General features: G+C 41.5%; 1 protein-coding gene across 2 annotated transcripts in view; it reads left to right on the top strand.

Moving 5' to 3' along the window:
* The window catches only part of FOXN2 (forkhead box N2), a 68,820-nt gene that overhangs the window by 30,595 nt on the left and 20,324 nt on the right, over positions 1-17,901 (top strand). For both annotated transcript variants that reach the window (XM_014610960.3, XM_006274703.4), the window contains exon 3: positions 14,669-14,793. In XM_014610960.3, the coding sequence (XP_014466446.1) occupies positions 14,669-14,793 (125 nt within the window). The remainder of the gene's footprint in view (positions 1-14,668; positions 14,794-17,901) is intronic.

The raw sequence follows: 17,901 nt of genomic DNA on the forward strand, positions 1-17,901 counted from the left end.
TGTCTCCTGCCATGCCAAATGTGTGTGACAGGAGCTGTGTTTGTGGGATCCAGCATCAGAACCCATCACTCCTTATTGTCCATGCAGGTGGAGCCCCCACTGCACCAGCAATTAGCATGCTTCCATGGCTCAGAGGCTGCTGCTGATGGGGCTTCCAGCCGCAGGGGCACACCATGTGCCCCCAAGACTGGGAGCCCATTTAGCTGAGGATCATGGCTCATACCTACCACGCCATTAATTGAACATAGGGCCAGGTGTTCCCCTGTAGCTGGGAGCCCTGTCAGCTGATGGGGCTGTCAGCTGTAGGGATTCAACCTGTTTTTCTGTGACTGGGAGCTCCATCAGCTGATGGGGCTCCCAGCTGCCAGGGTGCTTGAGCGCATAGCTAATCTGGGCTCAGAACCAAGGGGTGTACCATGTGCCTCCATAGCTGAAAGCTGCAGCTGACTATGCTCACAGCTACAGAAGCACATGGTACACCCTTGCAGCTGGGAGCCCCATCAGCTGACAGAGCTCCTAGCCACAGGGGAGCACATGGCCACATGATTAATGGCGTGATAGGAAGGAGCCACAAAGTTATTCCACACTGTGGAATAACTCTGTGCCTTATTTCTCTTTTATCATGCCATTGATTGATTGAACACATGTCTGGGTCACACTTAAACAGTTAATCACATCTTAAGTTGTAGTGTGTGTGGCAGGGCCTAAGATTTCTTAGTTTTAATGCTTTTCTTCTTCTAGTCAGGCCTAACTGTCCTCTCTTGCTTTAAGTTATTCTGTTTGACCTATAGTCTGGACTGGATTTAAAAAGTGAACCCTGGTAATTACTTCAGTTGGGCATCATTGTGGTGTCATGAGCTGAGATTTCTATGTCTCTCTCCTTGTTTACTCAAGTTTTTATCCAGTGTGACATTCGGAAGCTTTTAACTTTGAGACCTCATCCTTTGTGTTTCTGTATATCCCCTCTCATTTGCTACATGCTTTCCAGTTTCTGCAACAGAATGTGGCAGGGGAGCTACTAACAGTCTTAGGCTAGGTATAGACATCACATTTCACATTTTTAGCAGTATAAGTGATCATAATCAGTGATCAGAACCAGTCTGAACCCATAACAGAACAGAAGTTTGGCATACATAGACTGCCTTAATAATGGCAGAACCCAGTGTAAGAGAGACAGCCAGTGTGCACTCCCCTCTCCCCCCCACCCCCAGCAAAAGGTGAATGTGTGTTATGTTTGCTACCAATCCAAACAACAGTGCTTACAGAAAACCGTATAACTTAGCTTGATCCCACTTCATACTTTTTGAATGTCTGTACCTAGCCTTAGTGACTCTGCAACTTTGATTCATTCTCTCATGTATTGTCCTATGCCTTGAATGAATCGGAGGATTCTGTGGGAAAACTAGGTCAAACTAAGATTGCTCAGGCCAGCTTCTGGTATTTCCTAGTACTGTTTGACTTAACCCCTTGACTTTTTTTTTTCCTTTTCAGTATGCATGTGTATATGCACGTATGCACATGTGCGCTTTTGGGTGGAGTTGTTTGTTTTTTCTTTCTCTCTCTCTCTCCCCCCCTCCCCCCCCATGGTTAGAACTCATGATTGACTAATCTCATAAATTTTATGTTGCTATTGTTGGACTATATCTCTGTTTTCTGGATTATACTTCTATTATCCTTAAATTTGTCATAGTTATTTAAATATTTATATCAACTCCTTGTTCTTCATGGTCCTCTTGAACTGTTACTTCAAGAAGAGGCTTTAGTATCTTGTATAAAACTATAGCCATTCAGACATTTGAGTGCTATTTTCGGACATAAGTGAAAAGTAGTTTAGCCTCTGACTTTTTTCTTTTCTAATGATTTTCCTGATGATTCTAATCATTCTACCAGTTCCCTATAAATTGATTGATTATTTGTAATAGACAATGTGTTAATTTAGGGTTTTTACGTAGAGACCAAGTGAATGCATATGTTGCCATTTATGCAAGATAAGTGTCACTCTAATGCACGAAACATTTCTTCCTTTCAGAAGAAAGTCTGTAAATCTAGATATTCATCCAGAAAAATGACCTTGTTCTCAGCCACATTACTAGTGACGTGTTCCACAGGAAGTCGGCTGTAAATGAAGAGAAGTAACCTCTATTTCCTCAAACACATTAGCCACATCATAACATTCATAATGTAGAAATCCATCTAATTGTTACAATATGGCATAATTGACAGCCTCTGCTTGAAAAGATCCTGGACCTTAAGTAGGAATGCTTTACGCAAGGAAAAAGCTATAGTGCACAAGGGAACATAAACATAATCCAATATTAATCAGATATAGTAGAGCAGATAATTTCATTAAAATTGTTAGTCCTTTGCTCATACAAACACTGCCTTTGCACAGAAAGAAAGAATAGAATTAAAAAAAAAAAATCAATGTTTCCTTCCTGCTATGCCTCACTCTATTGTCATAGTTGCCACTGAGCCTGGCTGGAGTTTAGGAATAGCCCACATGTACAGAATCAGGTTATAGTCGCACCATGTATGCATGTAATATATTTATCTTGGATATCGTTCAAGTAGGCTCTGTGCATCCGTGGGGCACAGTGCTGCCTGATATTGCTGCATAGTGGAGGACTATCCAGAGAGCCAGTTAGTTTTGGCAGGGATGTCATGTACCTTCAAAGAAAAAAAAAAAGAGGGGTGGGAGTGGACACAGCATGCCAGTTTGGACATTGAATGAATCATTGGAAACATTTCAAATGTAACAACACAATTTTTAGCATGAACATGTTGAATTTTTGTAGTAAACACACTTGGTAGGTAGGGAGATGTCTATTCTTTTATGGGGGTAGGAGATGAATACCTACAGGTCACACTAAATGTTACAATTTGACATACTCTAAACAGAACTAGTAGTGACTAACAAAATCGTACTGTATTTAGGATTCTGGATTTCTTGAATCTCATCTGTGATTGAAAACAGCTGAACTTCAGGAGACAATCTGGAAACTCTTTTGTTAATAGTTGCCAATCTAAAGTGAATACCTTGGCATAAGGGCATCAGGAAATACAAATGGTCTGATTCTTTTCTTATGCAAGACTATATTAAAAATGTTGTCATTGCAGGAAACCTGTAAGAGAAGAATTTTTATAGATGCGGTATTTCTGATTTGAAAGACAGAAATATGTAGAAAGGATGCCAACATCCCCCAACAGAGAGAAGACGCAGCCATTGAAGAGGGGTTTTTTGTTTTGTTTTGTTTTTAATTTTACGTTCTGTAAAATACATAAGAGGCGCAAAAGAGCTGTTGGTGTGCTGTATTGGTACATTCTGGTTAAATCAGAGTCCTTCTTTCATGTCCCAAATCTTCCCAAACGATTCCTTTTCCTTATGCATGTTTGGAGCCAAAGCAGACTTGTAGTTTTGGACTTGGGTGCAGGGTCATTATTTCTGGAGCCCTGTCTATAAATCTGTCTCTTAAGAGGCTCTAGCTGAGGACTGTAGTAATGTGGTTGTTACAGATCTTCTGTTCTTCTTTGGACTTCATTTCTTTTTCCTCTGGAAGCAATATTCTCTCTAAGGGATCAAGAAGCTGTTTTGTCTTGGTCAGTGAACTCGGACACTTCCTGTCTTGCCTCCAACAACTGAAAATGATGCACTTTCTGAAACTCCCTGCAACTCAGTGTAGAGTATTCAATGTGCCTTTGCTGGGCTTTCCATAGCAGGTTGGTTAAAGGTGACCCATGGAGAAAAGCTAGATCCATTCTGCCCCAGCCAGGAAGAAGCTACCCTGTTTGCAGTCAGTATGTGGCCTGCCCTGAACCTACCTCTGGTGTTCAGAATAAGATCTCTGGCTTGGCTAGGCTCTCCCAGCAGTGTTTCAAACATTAGCAGCTCCTCTGTTGCCACTTCCTTAACCAGGACTGAAGAAAATAGGGGCACAGCCAGTTTCTACCTGGGACAACTGGGTTTCCTAGGCCCAAGGGAAATCCTTTTCCAGCTAACCAAAAGAGCTATCTGCCTCAAACATGGGGTGTTTGTTTGCTGTCGTAGTTATAAGCTGGGTATGCCTTGTTTCATGTGTTCAACTGAAGTTCCAGCAGGCTAGTCAGAGTGCTTCATAATCCATGGGCTACTGCCTGGTACTTTCCCCTTTTAGAGAAGTGTTTCATGTGTTCTCAAGGGGATGGGATAAAGACTTCTCTTCTGCCTGTAAACACAGACTTAATAGCCACATGAGCACACACATGTTTCCCCTAGGATAGATAGCAGCAGCACAACTACGTGCTGCTGCTACTTGTCTTCAGGGAATGCCCGTGCATGTATGCTCTGGTGCAGAGCAAGTTGCACTGCATGGGATAGCACCTGGGCTGGCCCCTGCAGCCTTACCTGGGGTCCTGGGGCCTCGTGGGGCTCCAGCAGCTGTGATCCAGTATGGCCAGCAGCCAGAGTGTGGCTTCAGCCAGCCAGGCTCCAATTTCAGGCAGTGCATGCTGTCACCACGTGCACTGTCCTGCTTTTTTGAGCTGCAAGTTTGGGGGTGGGGTTTGACACCAGGGGTAGCAGAAAAGCCCACCACACTGCAAATCAGCAGCACAGCACAAACTGCATGTGTGTGCTCATCTAGACGCACACAATGAGCCTAAAGCTGTTTCTTAAAATGGGTATTCTAAAAGAAAACTTTGTCAATGAACAAAACTTTGAGAGAGTTCTCAGCAATTTGCAGCCAGTAAATTAAGGAGGATTGGACAAAATGCAAAAGTTTAATCTTAAAGTTAAATTTTGGGTTTCACTCACTGTGGTCCCTCTGTAATGGCAGTGTTCTCAGATGCTATGTTATGACTTCTTGATTGGAGAAAAAAAAAAGTTTCTAGAGCTTGGTCTCTCTCATGCCCATTTACAGTCCAGTTACTATTGGTGCAGATATATACACACACACACACTCTCACTCTCTCTCTCTCTCTCTCTGTCTCTCTCTCTCTGCCTTGGATTTTTTATCTTCATTTTGCTTCATTCCCAGAGTAAGATGAGCTGCCCCATCAGAACCAGGGTATGAGGAGAAAGAGCACAAAGACTAGTTTTCCCCCCACATCTTTTTGTAGCTGTTATATGAAGGTGTTCCCCACCTGTATCAGGTGACTAGTTCTGTCAAGAATCCTTCAAATCAGGGGTGATGCATAGGGGGTGCACATGTACTCCCTGAGCGTGGTGGTGCACCCCCTACAAAAAGGCACTACAGCGGTGCCTGTGGACGGTTGCTGCTCGTCACCCCCCTGGCAACGGCGCTAGTGGCATTTGTGGGAGCTCCACGCTTACCGCCGCTGTACTCCTGCTGCCACCAGCACAGCCGTGCCCCCACAGCCACCGGGGGCATGCGTCATTCTTTCTTCAAATAGTGAACGTACAAATTTGTTTGCCAAAGTGGATGTGAACTGCTTAAGCTCCATTATTCTCCTTATCTCCACTTATCCCCATGCCTTAAGCATGTGGTGGTGATCTTTTTTTTTAATTTCCTTTGCTGGAAACTTAATTAAGCCAGTAATTGATGACTGCAGTTCCCATTGCATCTTCTTTGGTAGGCCTGCGTTGGGTATATGTATGAAAGTACATTGGGTTGTTTTGCGTTTTTGGGACATCATAACCCCTTTTCTTTCCAAGTAGAAATGAGGGACACTAGGTTTAAAATGAATAGGAGGAGAACCAAGGAGACATTTGTGTTTCATGAAGATGATGACTTCAGAAATTTGACATTAGAAATCTGCTGAAGTCTAGTATTCACACTGCACCAAGGGTTATAACCTGTAATTTGGAATATGCTCCAAGTGTGTTCTTTGCAAAAGAAGCTTATTCCCTGGAAGACTTTTTTTTATTGTTTCCTGGAAACATTAGTGAACATCTGGCATTTGATCATCTTGAAATGTAGGTTTCAATAATAGAGATTAAGATCATAACCCAAATTTAGTTGTTAGGTTTCACTTTGGTTTCAGAGCAGTTTCCCACATTATATGGTTCTACCTATTTGCATATCACCCTTGCTCTTCCTTTATGAGCAAAGGTTTGCAAGAGGAAATTATTTCTTCTTGTTCCTTCTTTCATTGTTAATGCTATCTTTAGCGCTCATGACAATCACATGCATTTGGAAGGTGAGCGTGTTGGCAAGGTTGTGGTGTAAAGTTGTATCATGCAGGGTTTTATTATGGATGGGGGGTCTCTTTGTGTATTGCTCAAACATCTTGTTTGTACCTTAGCCAGGAAGTAGCCTTGCAAGGTTTCCATCCTTAGTAGTTTCCGTAAAAGAAATGCCAGTGTCCTCACAGAGATATCAGAGAGGTTTTCAAATTCTGTCACCATAGGTTTATTTTATCCCTGTCTATATTGTGCTGCAGAAGCCATCCAGATGAATTTCAGACCCAAAGCTCAGCGGTAGCATTCCAAAGTGTGTTGTGGGATGATAGCCATTGTTTTGACCACTAAAAATTGTGAGGTTTTTTTTCACCTCAGTTTCTAAAATTGGAGAAATTGATATGGAAAGTTGTGCAATTAAGGGACAGTTAAGTGTTTGGGGTATGGTCTCAAATAACGGCCTGGTTTTTGTTGCCATGGTAGCATTTCCTTTTACTCAGTTGCTCAGGAGCTGTTAGTAATGCAAGACAAGGCTATACTCTTGCTGATTTGGAAAAGTGTGTTTGTTCTAGTGTCTTTAGAGGAAAAACACCTCCTTTTTCTGCCTTTATTAACACTCCTTTGACAACTTGTGTGTGTTAGTGCATTTGTGGTGATATAATCTAATTAGCTGGAGGGAAAGTAGCTATTTTGAGTTCTCTTATAAACCCAGAATTGCAGTGTAGAAGAGGAACTACTTATACAACGGAAACAGGATGTATGTATGTCAAATCTCTGCTTGGTTAAAATTATAGATCAGTTTTTTGTTTGGGCTTATTGCAGTGTTGTTACATAAAGCTGTTTGTCGGGGTTTAAAACTGAGCTGAGGGATTCCTGAGTTGAAATATGTTTGACTTAGTTTGTCACAGTTGTGTCTTTCAGATTTGCCGTTTGATTGTCTTGTTGAATCCGTCTTGTGGCTGCTGATCCTGTGAGGTGGATGGTAGGGAGCTGCAGCCTACAAAAAATGGGGAAGGTATTGTAGCAGGTCATTGGTTATAGGGTACCTGCATAATCCCCAATGTACCCATAATAGCACTTGGGCCCTTCAAAACTGAAAGGTATAATTGCAAGTCACGTTCCAACAAAAGTCTTGCCCCTTATAAAGAAGTACAGACAGAGACCAAAGGTAAGGAAAAGGCAGGCAAGGGGCAGAAAGTGTGGGCCATTCTGGAGAGTGATCATGAAAACCATAGAAATGGTATAGAGAGCAGGTCATACAGGGAGAGGCTGAAAGACTTGTAACTATTCAGGTTGGAGAAGAGAAGATCAGAGCGGACTTGGTGGCAGCCTATAAGTATATTAGGGGCCTACATCAGGGGCTGGGGGAACATCCGTTCACCAAGGCATCCCAGGGGAGGACAAGAAACAATGGGCACAAACTGATTGAAGATTGTTTCAGATTGGACATAAGGAAAAACTTCTTTGCAAGTTGAGCGTCAAGAGTTTGGAACACACTCCCCCCAGAGGTGGTACAGTCACCCACCCTGGCAATCTTCAGAAAGCATCTTGACACCCACCTTGCTGAGGTCATCTGATCCCAGCAGTCTTTCCTGCCCAAGAGCAGGGGCCTGGACCCGATGATCTGTAAGGTCCCTTCTAGCCCCTAACATGCATGAATCTACGAAACCTGTTTTCTCTAGTATGCCTTCTGTCTGTACAGGCTCATTCCCTATAGGCTGTTCTTTAGTGTATCTTTCCTAGGTTTGCCATTTAAAAAAAAGTGAGAGAGTCTTGGCTGTCTGATGTCCTAACATCTGAAGGATTCTAGAGCCGCTTCTTGTGTGTTTAGGAAGGCGGAAGCAGGCATTGTTATTAGGGATGATTTCATCACTAGGAGTGAGGAAACTAGCTTGCGACCACTTCGCCCTTTTTACTTGAGCTGCAGTTTTGCTCCCCTTGCTATCTGAATGCAGAGCAGAGAGTGGCTCAGGAAATGTCTATATAGTGCAGTGCAGAGATGCCCTAAGCTAGCTGGTTCTGAGTACAGTAGGTCCCAGACTGGAAACGTGGTTATGCTAGTTAAAGAGTTGCACACAGTCCAACAAGCTCTGCCTCTGCACAGATACAGTGAAGTTGCTGCCAGTTGAAGAGCAAGTGTGTGTGTGACTAGTGTGGTACAGCTCTGCTTTCTCCATTATAGACATATCTTTAAAACTAGGGGGATCAGTGAGAGTGAGGTGCCTGTCCTTTGGGGAGGGAATGCTAGAAAGCACACCCTTGATTTGTTCACACTGGCAGTTTTGGAGATCTGTCCTGGCTGCAATTTTATTCATTCCATGTCAATCCTAACAGTATCTGGTGTTAGAAAACCTGCAGATCACTTGTAATCTAGTGAAACCCACAATAAGCACACTTCCTCTGTGGATTTCAGAGCGGGACTAAGGAACTTGCTCAAGACCACACAGGATGCCAATGGCAGAGCAAAGAATTTGACCCTGGGCTTCCCAGGTGCCTGACTATACTATTTACCATTGAACCATCCTTCCTCTCCCTTGTGGCACTAGCATTTGTGTTGCTCCACTAGTGTCAGCAGTAAAGTGCAGCCCAGGCACAGGCATCCCTGTATCGTTTTGATCCGGTCTTGCCCTAGCACTGCCACTATTGCTAGTACCAGTGGGAGGACTTCAGAAAGCTCTCAGTACAAACAGATCCAGTGGCTGTGAAAAAATGGAGAATCTTGTCTATGGGAGGGGCTGGGGACAAGGATGTACAGTCAATTTAATGGGGCAGAGAAACGGGAACACTAGTGTGGGAAGGGAAGGGAGCAGCGTGGGTACCAATGAGAGAAGCCTCACTTCCACCTCTCCAGGGCAAGGAGGTTGATGTGGCATCCTTTCTCTAAAGACACCAGGATGGCGGAAGTGAAGAGGGTAACTTCAGGAAGCGGTAACTTGCTGGAAGAGGGGCTTTGTGCAAGGATAAAAGACTGTAGGTGAAGAGAAGGGCTTTTATTAATTCAGATAAGATCAACATCCAAACTTCTGGGTGTTTGTTTAAAATTTCTGCAGCTCTGAATTAAAACAATGATATTGTGAAACAAGTTAAATTAAAACAGGAGGAAGCCTTCTGAAGACTGGGAATCCCAGCTTATTTCATGTTTACAGCTCTTAACAACTGACTTCCTTTTTCTTCTGAATGCTGTTGGCTAAACGTTCAGGACGCTAATATGCTCCAGTTGCTTTTGAGGTTTCTCAGTTAACTCTAACCTCTTTAACCTGTGCTCTTTTGGCTTCTACCTCCTCCATGGTTTGTACAGTTTGGGGTCTCTGGATAGCCTACTCAGAGTGGCAGTGGGGACAGTAGTCACTGGAGTGTTTTTGTTTGTGTTTTAAATACTTCGTGACCTCTGCTAGACTGTTCTTACAGCAGAGACCCAGTCTGCGTTATTGTGGGTCTCCTTCACGTGCCTCATTCCTCACACAGGAGGTAACTAAGCAGTAATGTCTTGCTTTTGGTAGGGTTTACTTTTGATGAAGCACAGGTCAGATAATGGTAAGATTCATCTGTGAATTTGTAGCTGGAGAGAAGAGAAGAGACTTCTTGATGAAAGGTGTGATACTGAGAAATAACAGTGAGTTGGTGAATTATTTTCAGTTCGAATGTGGTGCCATGTGTTGTGGTTTTGCCCAGTTTGCTACTAGTGTACCCATAGAAGTCAGTATTACACGGAGATTTGTTAACTGGCCTTGGAGACTTGTCATAAAATAATGCAAACATTTGTAATTTTGAAAGTTTCCATTTAGTTTGCTTTATGCTGCTGGGTAAAGTTACACCAAGTCAAGTTACAGACATTGCAATACACTTCAAAATATTGCTCTGTTGCTCTCTCTTTTTATCAAGCTTATTGACCCCAGAACTTAAAATGAATCAACAATACCATTCATTCCATCCAGGAAAAGCACATACCAACTGCTGAAACTTCCTTAGCCTGACGAAGGGTTTTTGAACCCGAAAGCTTGCTTAATAACTATTCTCCAACTATTTGGGTTGGTCTAATAAAAGATATCAAATTCACCCAAGGAACCTTGTCAACAATACAAGGCTTTTTGTTTTGGTATGTGTGAAATTAAACCCTGTAACTGCATTTCAGATAGCATATTGGTAGCAGCAGTGAAGGTAGTAAGTCACCCCCCCTCACCCACCCACTAATACCACGATGGTGTGTGACCTTCAAATCCTAATTAAGGTTAAGGCTATTTAGGATATTTCTTAACTAAATTAGTTCAAAGTGTTCTCCTGGCTGCCATGGCTACACTGCTTCTGATACTTAAGCCTAGTCCTCTAACTCTAGCTTGTGCCCTGTACTTCACTGTATTATACTGCACTGTACTTCAGCCTACTGTTGAGATGTACCCATACTATATTGTACTTAATTTTGTCTTTCATAGTTACTCAGTCACATGTTAATGCAATTAATGATGCACTAAAACAAGGAGTAAGCCACAAAGTTATTTCACAGAATACATGATAACTTTATGGCTGGTTCCCATCATGTCTTAAATTGCCAGTCCTGTTCAGCTGCCACTTTCAGTTTCTGGGAGCAGCAGCTAATCGCCCTGGGGTTCTCAGCCTCTAGGGTGCCTGACTCCACTATGCCCTAGAGGCTGGGAGCACAGATCATTTTGATTGGGGTTCCCAGTCTCTGAGGCCCATCAGAGTCCTTGACCAGTCAGAGTCCTGGTGTGCTCCGAAGGCTGAGAGCAGGGGATCAGCTGACTGGCTTCCTACTCTCCAGTGCAGGAGGAGCCTGGGATCGTGATCTCGGGCTTCCCCTTTACCGGCAATACGGCACAATTGGGATCGGATTCCCACTCCCGCAATCTTGTCTCCTGCCATGCACATACATTGGATCTCATCGTGTCTCTAATTTAATGTCTGCCAGGGGCCTTGCGTTGTTTTTGCTAAGTGTTAGCTCTGAGTGCAGTATTTATTCATTGATAAGTCTTTGTGGCTTCACTTGCATTACAGTTAAGTAACTCATCTGCACCATTTTTTAAAAATAATTAGTATATGAAAAGTACATCCTGTTCCAGAATAGGAGTATGGTATAGAACAATTGTTGATAATGATCCTTCCGTGAGCTCTGTTCAGAAAGGAACGAGAACTATTCAGAAAGATAGCCAGAGTGAGCCAGGTCCTTGGAGGAACAGGCTGAAAAGGAATGAACCAGAAGGCTAAGTGTGAGACATTTGTAGAGAGATGAAATCCCAGAAGAAAACTGGGAAAGAGATCAGGTTCACTGGCCACACAATGATTGCACAAAACCAGGCTAATATGGGACAATATATGCTCTACCCTTCAGTGACTGAATCTCTTCTGGGAGATGATTTAATAGTGAATAGTTAATGATCTATTTAGTTACACTTACTTAAAATAAACAACATATACCAACATCACTTTCAAAATCAGCTCAGTTTCAGAATAAATAAAACTACAAGGAAAAGGAATTCTGCAGAAAGAGAGCGCTTATCTTGTAATAAGACTCTGAAGTAACTCAAGAGTAACACGCATCTGTTTCTGAATTTTGAATCTTCTGAATTCTTAGTGGATGCTTTTAATAATTGCTTTATAACACAATATTTAATCTCATGGATAATTCCTGGTGATTTTTTTGCTGCTTTTCTGAATGCTGCAGCAGTGCTTTCTTAAGCCTTGGCAAAATTGAATATTACTTGAATATTAAATTCTTAAATGTTGTAAAAGTGAGGTCTCAGCTTGTGTAAATTATTACGGTCCCAGTGAAGTTAACAAGTCTAAAACAATTTACGCCAGCTAAGTTTCTCTCTCTGCTGAAGTTTTGACCTTATTCTGAAACTTTCTGCGAATTTTGAGAAGATTATTTTAGTATTCTTTAGAGGTTTATCTAGCGCAAGTATTTCATACCCTATACATGAAAATGGCTCTCTAATATTCTGTGACTTTTCTATTCTCCATTTTACAGATTAGTTGAGAAATGTTTATATGTCATCTTTTTGTTGTTGTTCTCTCCTTCTGCCATATGCATTTGTGGCCTTTGTAAGATGCTGCCAGATTTCTCAGCTGGAAAACTTGGCTGTGCTACCCATATAGCTGTGAGCTGATGTACTGGGTCAGTGGCCATAATGTTGCTTTAATGCTTCCTATCTGACTTCTCTCCTGTATTACAAGCAGCAACTGGCCTGAAAATGAGTTTTCCCCTGGTAGCAGTGAGTAGGCACAGAAGCCTTTGGGAGGAGCAGGGCATACTTTATCCTGCTTAGCTTTCTATGCATCAGTTTTTAATAATTTGGAATGAGCAGTAAAATGGTGATGCTAGTGTTAGATCTGCATGTGCTGCCAAGCAGCACTGTAGTTAATCTGCTTGTCACCTGGATATAACACATGATAACTTTACAGAGTAATATATGGCTGAAGTGCCAGGAAGTCACTGGCGTAATAGAAAAACACTCTAATAGGGAAAAGTTAAGTATTGGAGCCAGTTTATCTCAGTTGAATTAATGCTTAAATGCGTAAGGCACAGTTTGAATATTTTATCCAGTTTTTAATTGGCCACGGTCTGTTCTACACCATGAAGCTTTTCCATCATGCTTGCCTTATCTGTGGGTATGTATGTATGTCTGCGATGTTCCTGGTATGGATGGGGCTACACCACACAGACTGGTAGAAAACTGTTAGGGCTTGTGGTGTTTGAGGAGGTGGTATAGTTAACACAGAAGAAATTTTTTTTTCTGCCAGTATATGGTATGTCCCCAATATGAGTTTCTGTTTTAGCAGCGAAGAGTCCATAATGTAGACAAGCCCTGGTTTGGTCTAGTTTTATCTGCTAAAGTGTAAATTGTCTTTGCATTGGTGTTAAGTGAAGGGATTCAGTGGAGTTAAGGTAACTCAGAACAACTATCCACCTTCCTCCCAGTTGATTTCAGTCACCTTGTTTAAATTGGGAAGAAAACTGACCAGCAGCTTACATTTCTGACTGACTATAATATGCTGCCAGTCCACCCAAAATCTCGAGATGGTGAATGTTTAGAGACAAAAAGTCATTTGAATATTGCTCAAGCTGGATAACAGAAAAATCAGTGAAGAAGACACTCTTGAAATAAAAAGGGCTTGGACATCAACTCTGAAGTATTTGTATTTCCTCTTTCTGGAATTCTGAATCTCTTGTAAAAACCCTTGGGTTGTAATAGCAACTCCAAAAGCTGCTGAGCCATACTAATTTAACCCTCACTGCTTTCATTTTTAAGTGCTTGTCTATACACTGGTGGGAATAAAGTAATTCAAAATCTCTATACCATGTACACATTTGAGAACTCTATTGTTTTTAATGATTTCTAAACTGATATAGCTGTACACAAACTGTAGATCAGCCCTTGAATTTATGTATGTTTCTTAGATGCTGAACTCCATCTAGTTTCAGGCCAAAAGTGGTTTTGTTTTAAGGGTTAGGACAACATTTGAAAAGGTTTAGTTATGAAGTTGTTAATTCACTTTTATTTATCTATTGATTTAAAAATTAGGTTTCCTTATGTAATTACTCAAAATGATTGTTTTTTGGCTGGGTGTTTAGTCCTCAGTAATGACATGTGCCTTTGGTAGAGTGTGAAAAGATTTTGGCAAAAATGATAAATGTTTTACAAACATTTTTAAATACTAGCCCTTTTTTAGATGCTTATCTTTGCCAACAGGTCTTCCAATAGCTGTACCCCTCTCTACAGAAAAGAAAAAGGATGTGAATGAGAATCGACATGAAACTGATGGAGGGGAAAAACTTTTTTAGGAAGGCCTCCAAACCAGTTCTAGCCAGTAGAGACTCCAGTTCTTATTACTTTTAAGCAGCAATAAGATTTCCTTCTCCTTGTGCATCAGGGCAAAAGAAGGAGCAACTGACTAAATTCATAAGAACTTTACTTCAGGGCTTTGAGTTCAAGCAGTTGAATTATATTCAGAAAACAAAGCATCTAGACCCCTAGACATTGCCATGATCTGCCACTTGTCATAACCAAGATGGTTTCTGGCCTCATACCCACATGTGCTTTCTCCCTTCACCACCTGCTTTCCTTTCCTATTATATCTAGCTCCAGCCAAGATCAGAACAGGGTGCTCTGGACTGTTTGACCATAAGCCTTAGGCTGATCCTACATCCCTTCACAGCTCCTTAATCAGCCTATGACCTACCTACCAGCGTCTCCAAAGTCCAGGAGAGAGAGGGCGCCATCCTCCTGTTGGGACCCTATTTCTAGAAATGGGGAAATAATTGTTCCTCAAAAATGGCTGGACAGATTTTTCCTCAGGCTTACAAACATATTTAGCAGAGGTTCAAATGAGAGCATACAGCTTCCAGCAGATAAATTCAAGTGCATGAAAATGAGGCTTTAAAATGGAAGTGCCATTTCAGTTCAGAGAGTTAAAGCTGTGATGCATAAGAGGGCATTATGTAATAATACATTAGCAAGCACTATAATGGTCACCCCCTCTATAGTTTTGTTAATTTCTCACAAAATTTCTAATTTACACTACTCTGTTTTTTCGCAGGTGAATGGAAAAGGTTCATTATGGTGTGTTGATCCAGAATATAAGCCCAATCTTATACAAGCGTTGAAAAAACAACCTTTTCCTTCAGCACTTGCATTTTATACCCCACCAGCATCACCACCAAGGTAGGTCAGTTTTCTTTTACAGGTACAGAGCTGAGTTATGCTAATATTTCCAATGGATGAAATTTGGAAGAAAAGTTTGGAAACCTGTAACAAAAGAAATGACTATTTAGAAAAAAAATGGGGGGGGGTGGAATTTGCCCAAGTTCTTTCTTTTCTTAGTAGAGGAAAGACTAGAATGGAGGCAAAAGGTTGAGAGAGAGAGAGAGAGAGCATACTATGTGGAAGAGGTGAATGGGTGAAAGAGTGATCACCAGTCTCATCCACACACTGCTGCAGAGAGGGAGTTGAATAGGCTATGTGAGAACATAGATTTTCAAGTAAGGGGTTTTAATTTTTCTTTTTTCTTCTGTTTCAATTTGTAATTGGCAAGGTCTGGAAAAAGTAAAGGAAATCATTAGCAAAAAGGCTGGGCTCAAAGTCTTGAATGTGGAAGAGGCTTAGAATTTCTTTAAGTCAGACAATACCACAAGTGAGGGGGAATTATTTGGAGGGAAATGCTCCGGACCTAAATGGGTGAATAATCACATCAAGAAGAGTATCAAGAATAAGCAGGGAGCCTATAAGGAAAGTGGGAGGGGGAGCGATTATCTCTTTCTTTGATAATCAAAGTTGAACAAGGTTGGACCTTGCAAAGAAAATTAAAAGAATTAGCAAAAGTGTCTTTATAAACAAAGAGGAGGAAAGAAGTGGAGCCATTATGCTGAGAATGGGAATGAAATAAAAAGTATTCCACCTATAGCCTGAAACCCAAACCAGTACTTTGTAATCATTTTTAGTAAGGATAACATTGAACCTGGGAACAAAGACAGTATGGTTTGGAGGGGACTGAGAATATGGAAAAGGAAATTTCCACATCTCAGGTGGAAGCAAAACTCTGCTCTCAATTTTTTCATATTGGGCAGACCAAAAAATACCATCCAAAAATTATCAAAGAACTGGAAAATGAAATCTTAAATTTGGCAGCAAGGATTTTTAATGGCTATCAAGTCAGATGGAATAATGTATGTACAAACCTATATGTACCTATATGTAAGAAAAGAAGGTGGTAGAAGTAGTTTTAAGGCAACTGCATGCCTGGTTAATCTGACTTCAGTAGTGTGCAAGATTTTGGAACAGATTTCGAATGAAAGATATTAAAGATGTAGAAGTAAATGTAAAATTTGATAAAATGCAACATGAGTTTAGAAAAGATAGATTGTTTCAAAGTGACTTGATATCTTTCTTGGGTAAGGTAACAAATTAGCTAGGCAAGGAAGATGTGGTCAGTTTTCTCTGTTTAGATTTCTGCAGAGCACTTGATATGGTGCCACATGCAAAGATACTAGTGAGGATCATGATTAATACGAGAATTGTAGGATGGATGAGGAGCTGGCTAAGGGAGAGATGACCAAAATGAATACTGTGGGGCTGAATAGAGGTTATTAGTAGAATTCCACAATTTTTGAGATTTGATCTTATTTAACAGTGTCATTTTTGGCCTTACAAGGAGAAAGGGTGGGCTGATAAAAATTCCAGATAACGCTGAGTTGAGAGGTATAGCAGGCATGGTAGAGGATGAGAGTGTCCTAAAGGGAGAATTGGACAACCTTGAGGACTGGACTAACAAATTCACACACAACAAGGTTGTACACTTGGAAATTAAGAATAAGAATTCTGCTATAAACTTGGGGGCTCAGCTTTTACAAGCTGGGATGGAGGAGAAAGTAGTCTTTAATCAATTCATACACCTAGCAATGAGCTAGCAATGTGGTACAGCCTTTAAGAAGGCAGCTGTGATTCTGCAATCACAGTTGGTGAATTTTTTTCAATTCTAAGTATTATGTTCTTAAGTAGAGTAAGTATTATGTCATAGTAAAAGGTTCTGCTAGGATTTTGGTTACAGTTCCTTTCACCCATGTTCAAGAAAGACAAATTCAGATGCGAGTCAGGGGTAGAGAAGGGGCTCTGCAGTGTTAAGGGAATTGAGAAACCTACCTTGTGAAATGAGACTACAAGATCTTGACTTGTTCAGCTTGGCAAAACAATGGTTGAGAAGGGTTAGGCCTGCTCTGCTGAAGGACAGTGTAAGTGTAATAACAGTAGGTAAACACAATATTAAAAATATTAGACTGGATGTTTGAAAGAGCTATCAGAGGAATGAGATTTGGAAGAGGTTTCCAGTAGTAGTGGGGGAGGGACAAAAAACTGAAGTGATTTCAAGATGGAACATGGTAAGTTTGTGTTGTGGTTGCTTATAATAGAAGAGCTCTGGAAGAGATCTCCTGGGTCATTGAAGTCAGTCCTGTTCCTTATGTATTTCTCCATGCTTCAGAAGTGTTTGTATGTTCATAGATTCATAAATGTTAGGGTCGGAAGGGACCTCAATAGATCATCGAGTCCGACCCCCTGAATAAGCAGGAAAGAGTGCTGGGTCTAGATGACCCCAGCTAGATGCCCATCTAACCTCCTCTTGAAGACCCCCAGGGTAGGGGAGAGCACCACCTCCCTTGGGAGCCCGTTCCAGACCCTGGCCACTCGAACTGTGAAGAAGTTCTTCCTAATGTCCAATCTAAATCTGCTCTCTGCTAGCTTGTGGCCATTATTTCTTGTAACCCCCGGGGGCGCCTTTCTGAATAAATACTCACCAATTCCCTTCTGTGCCCCTGTGATGAACTTATAGGCAGCCACAAGGTCGCCTCTCAACCTTCTCTTGCGGAGGCTGAAAAGATCCAGTTTCTCTAGTCTCTCCCCATAGGGCTTGGTCTGTAGGCCCTTAACCATACGAGTGGCCCTTCTCTGGACCCTCTCCAGGTTATCCGCATCCTTTTTGAAGTGCGGCGCCCAGAATTGCACGCAGTACTCCAACTGTGGTCTGACCAGCGCCCGATAGAGGGGAAGTATCACCTCCTTGGACCTATTCTGGCTCTTTAATTTTTAAAAGTTTTTATTTTTCAAATTTTTCAAATTTCCAAAGCATTTTGTTTTGAAAAACCTATCATCTGAATTTAGAATGGTTATGTAACTATTGAAAAAAGAGAAAATAATTGGTTTTACTACTACTTTCTGATAAAGATGTTATTAGTCTGATAAAAATGTTATTAGGACTTCTGCAAATCCCCGTCTGGTATT

This window comes from Alligator mississippiensis, chromosome 1 (genome assembly GCF_030867095.1).
Source record: "Alligator mississippiensis isolate rAllMis1 chromosome 1, rAllMis1, whole genome shotgun sequence".
NCBI classification, from domain to species: domain Eukaryota; kingdom Metazoa; phylum Chordata; order Crocodylia; family Alligatoridae; genus Alligator; species Alligator mississippiensis.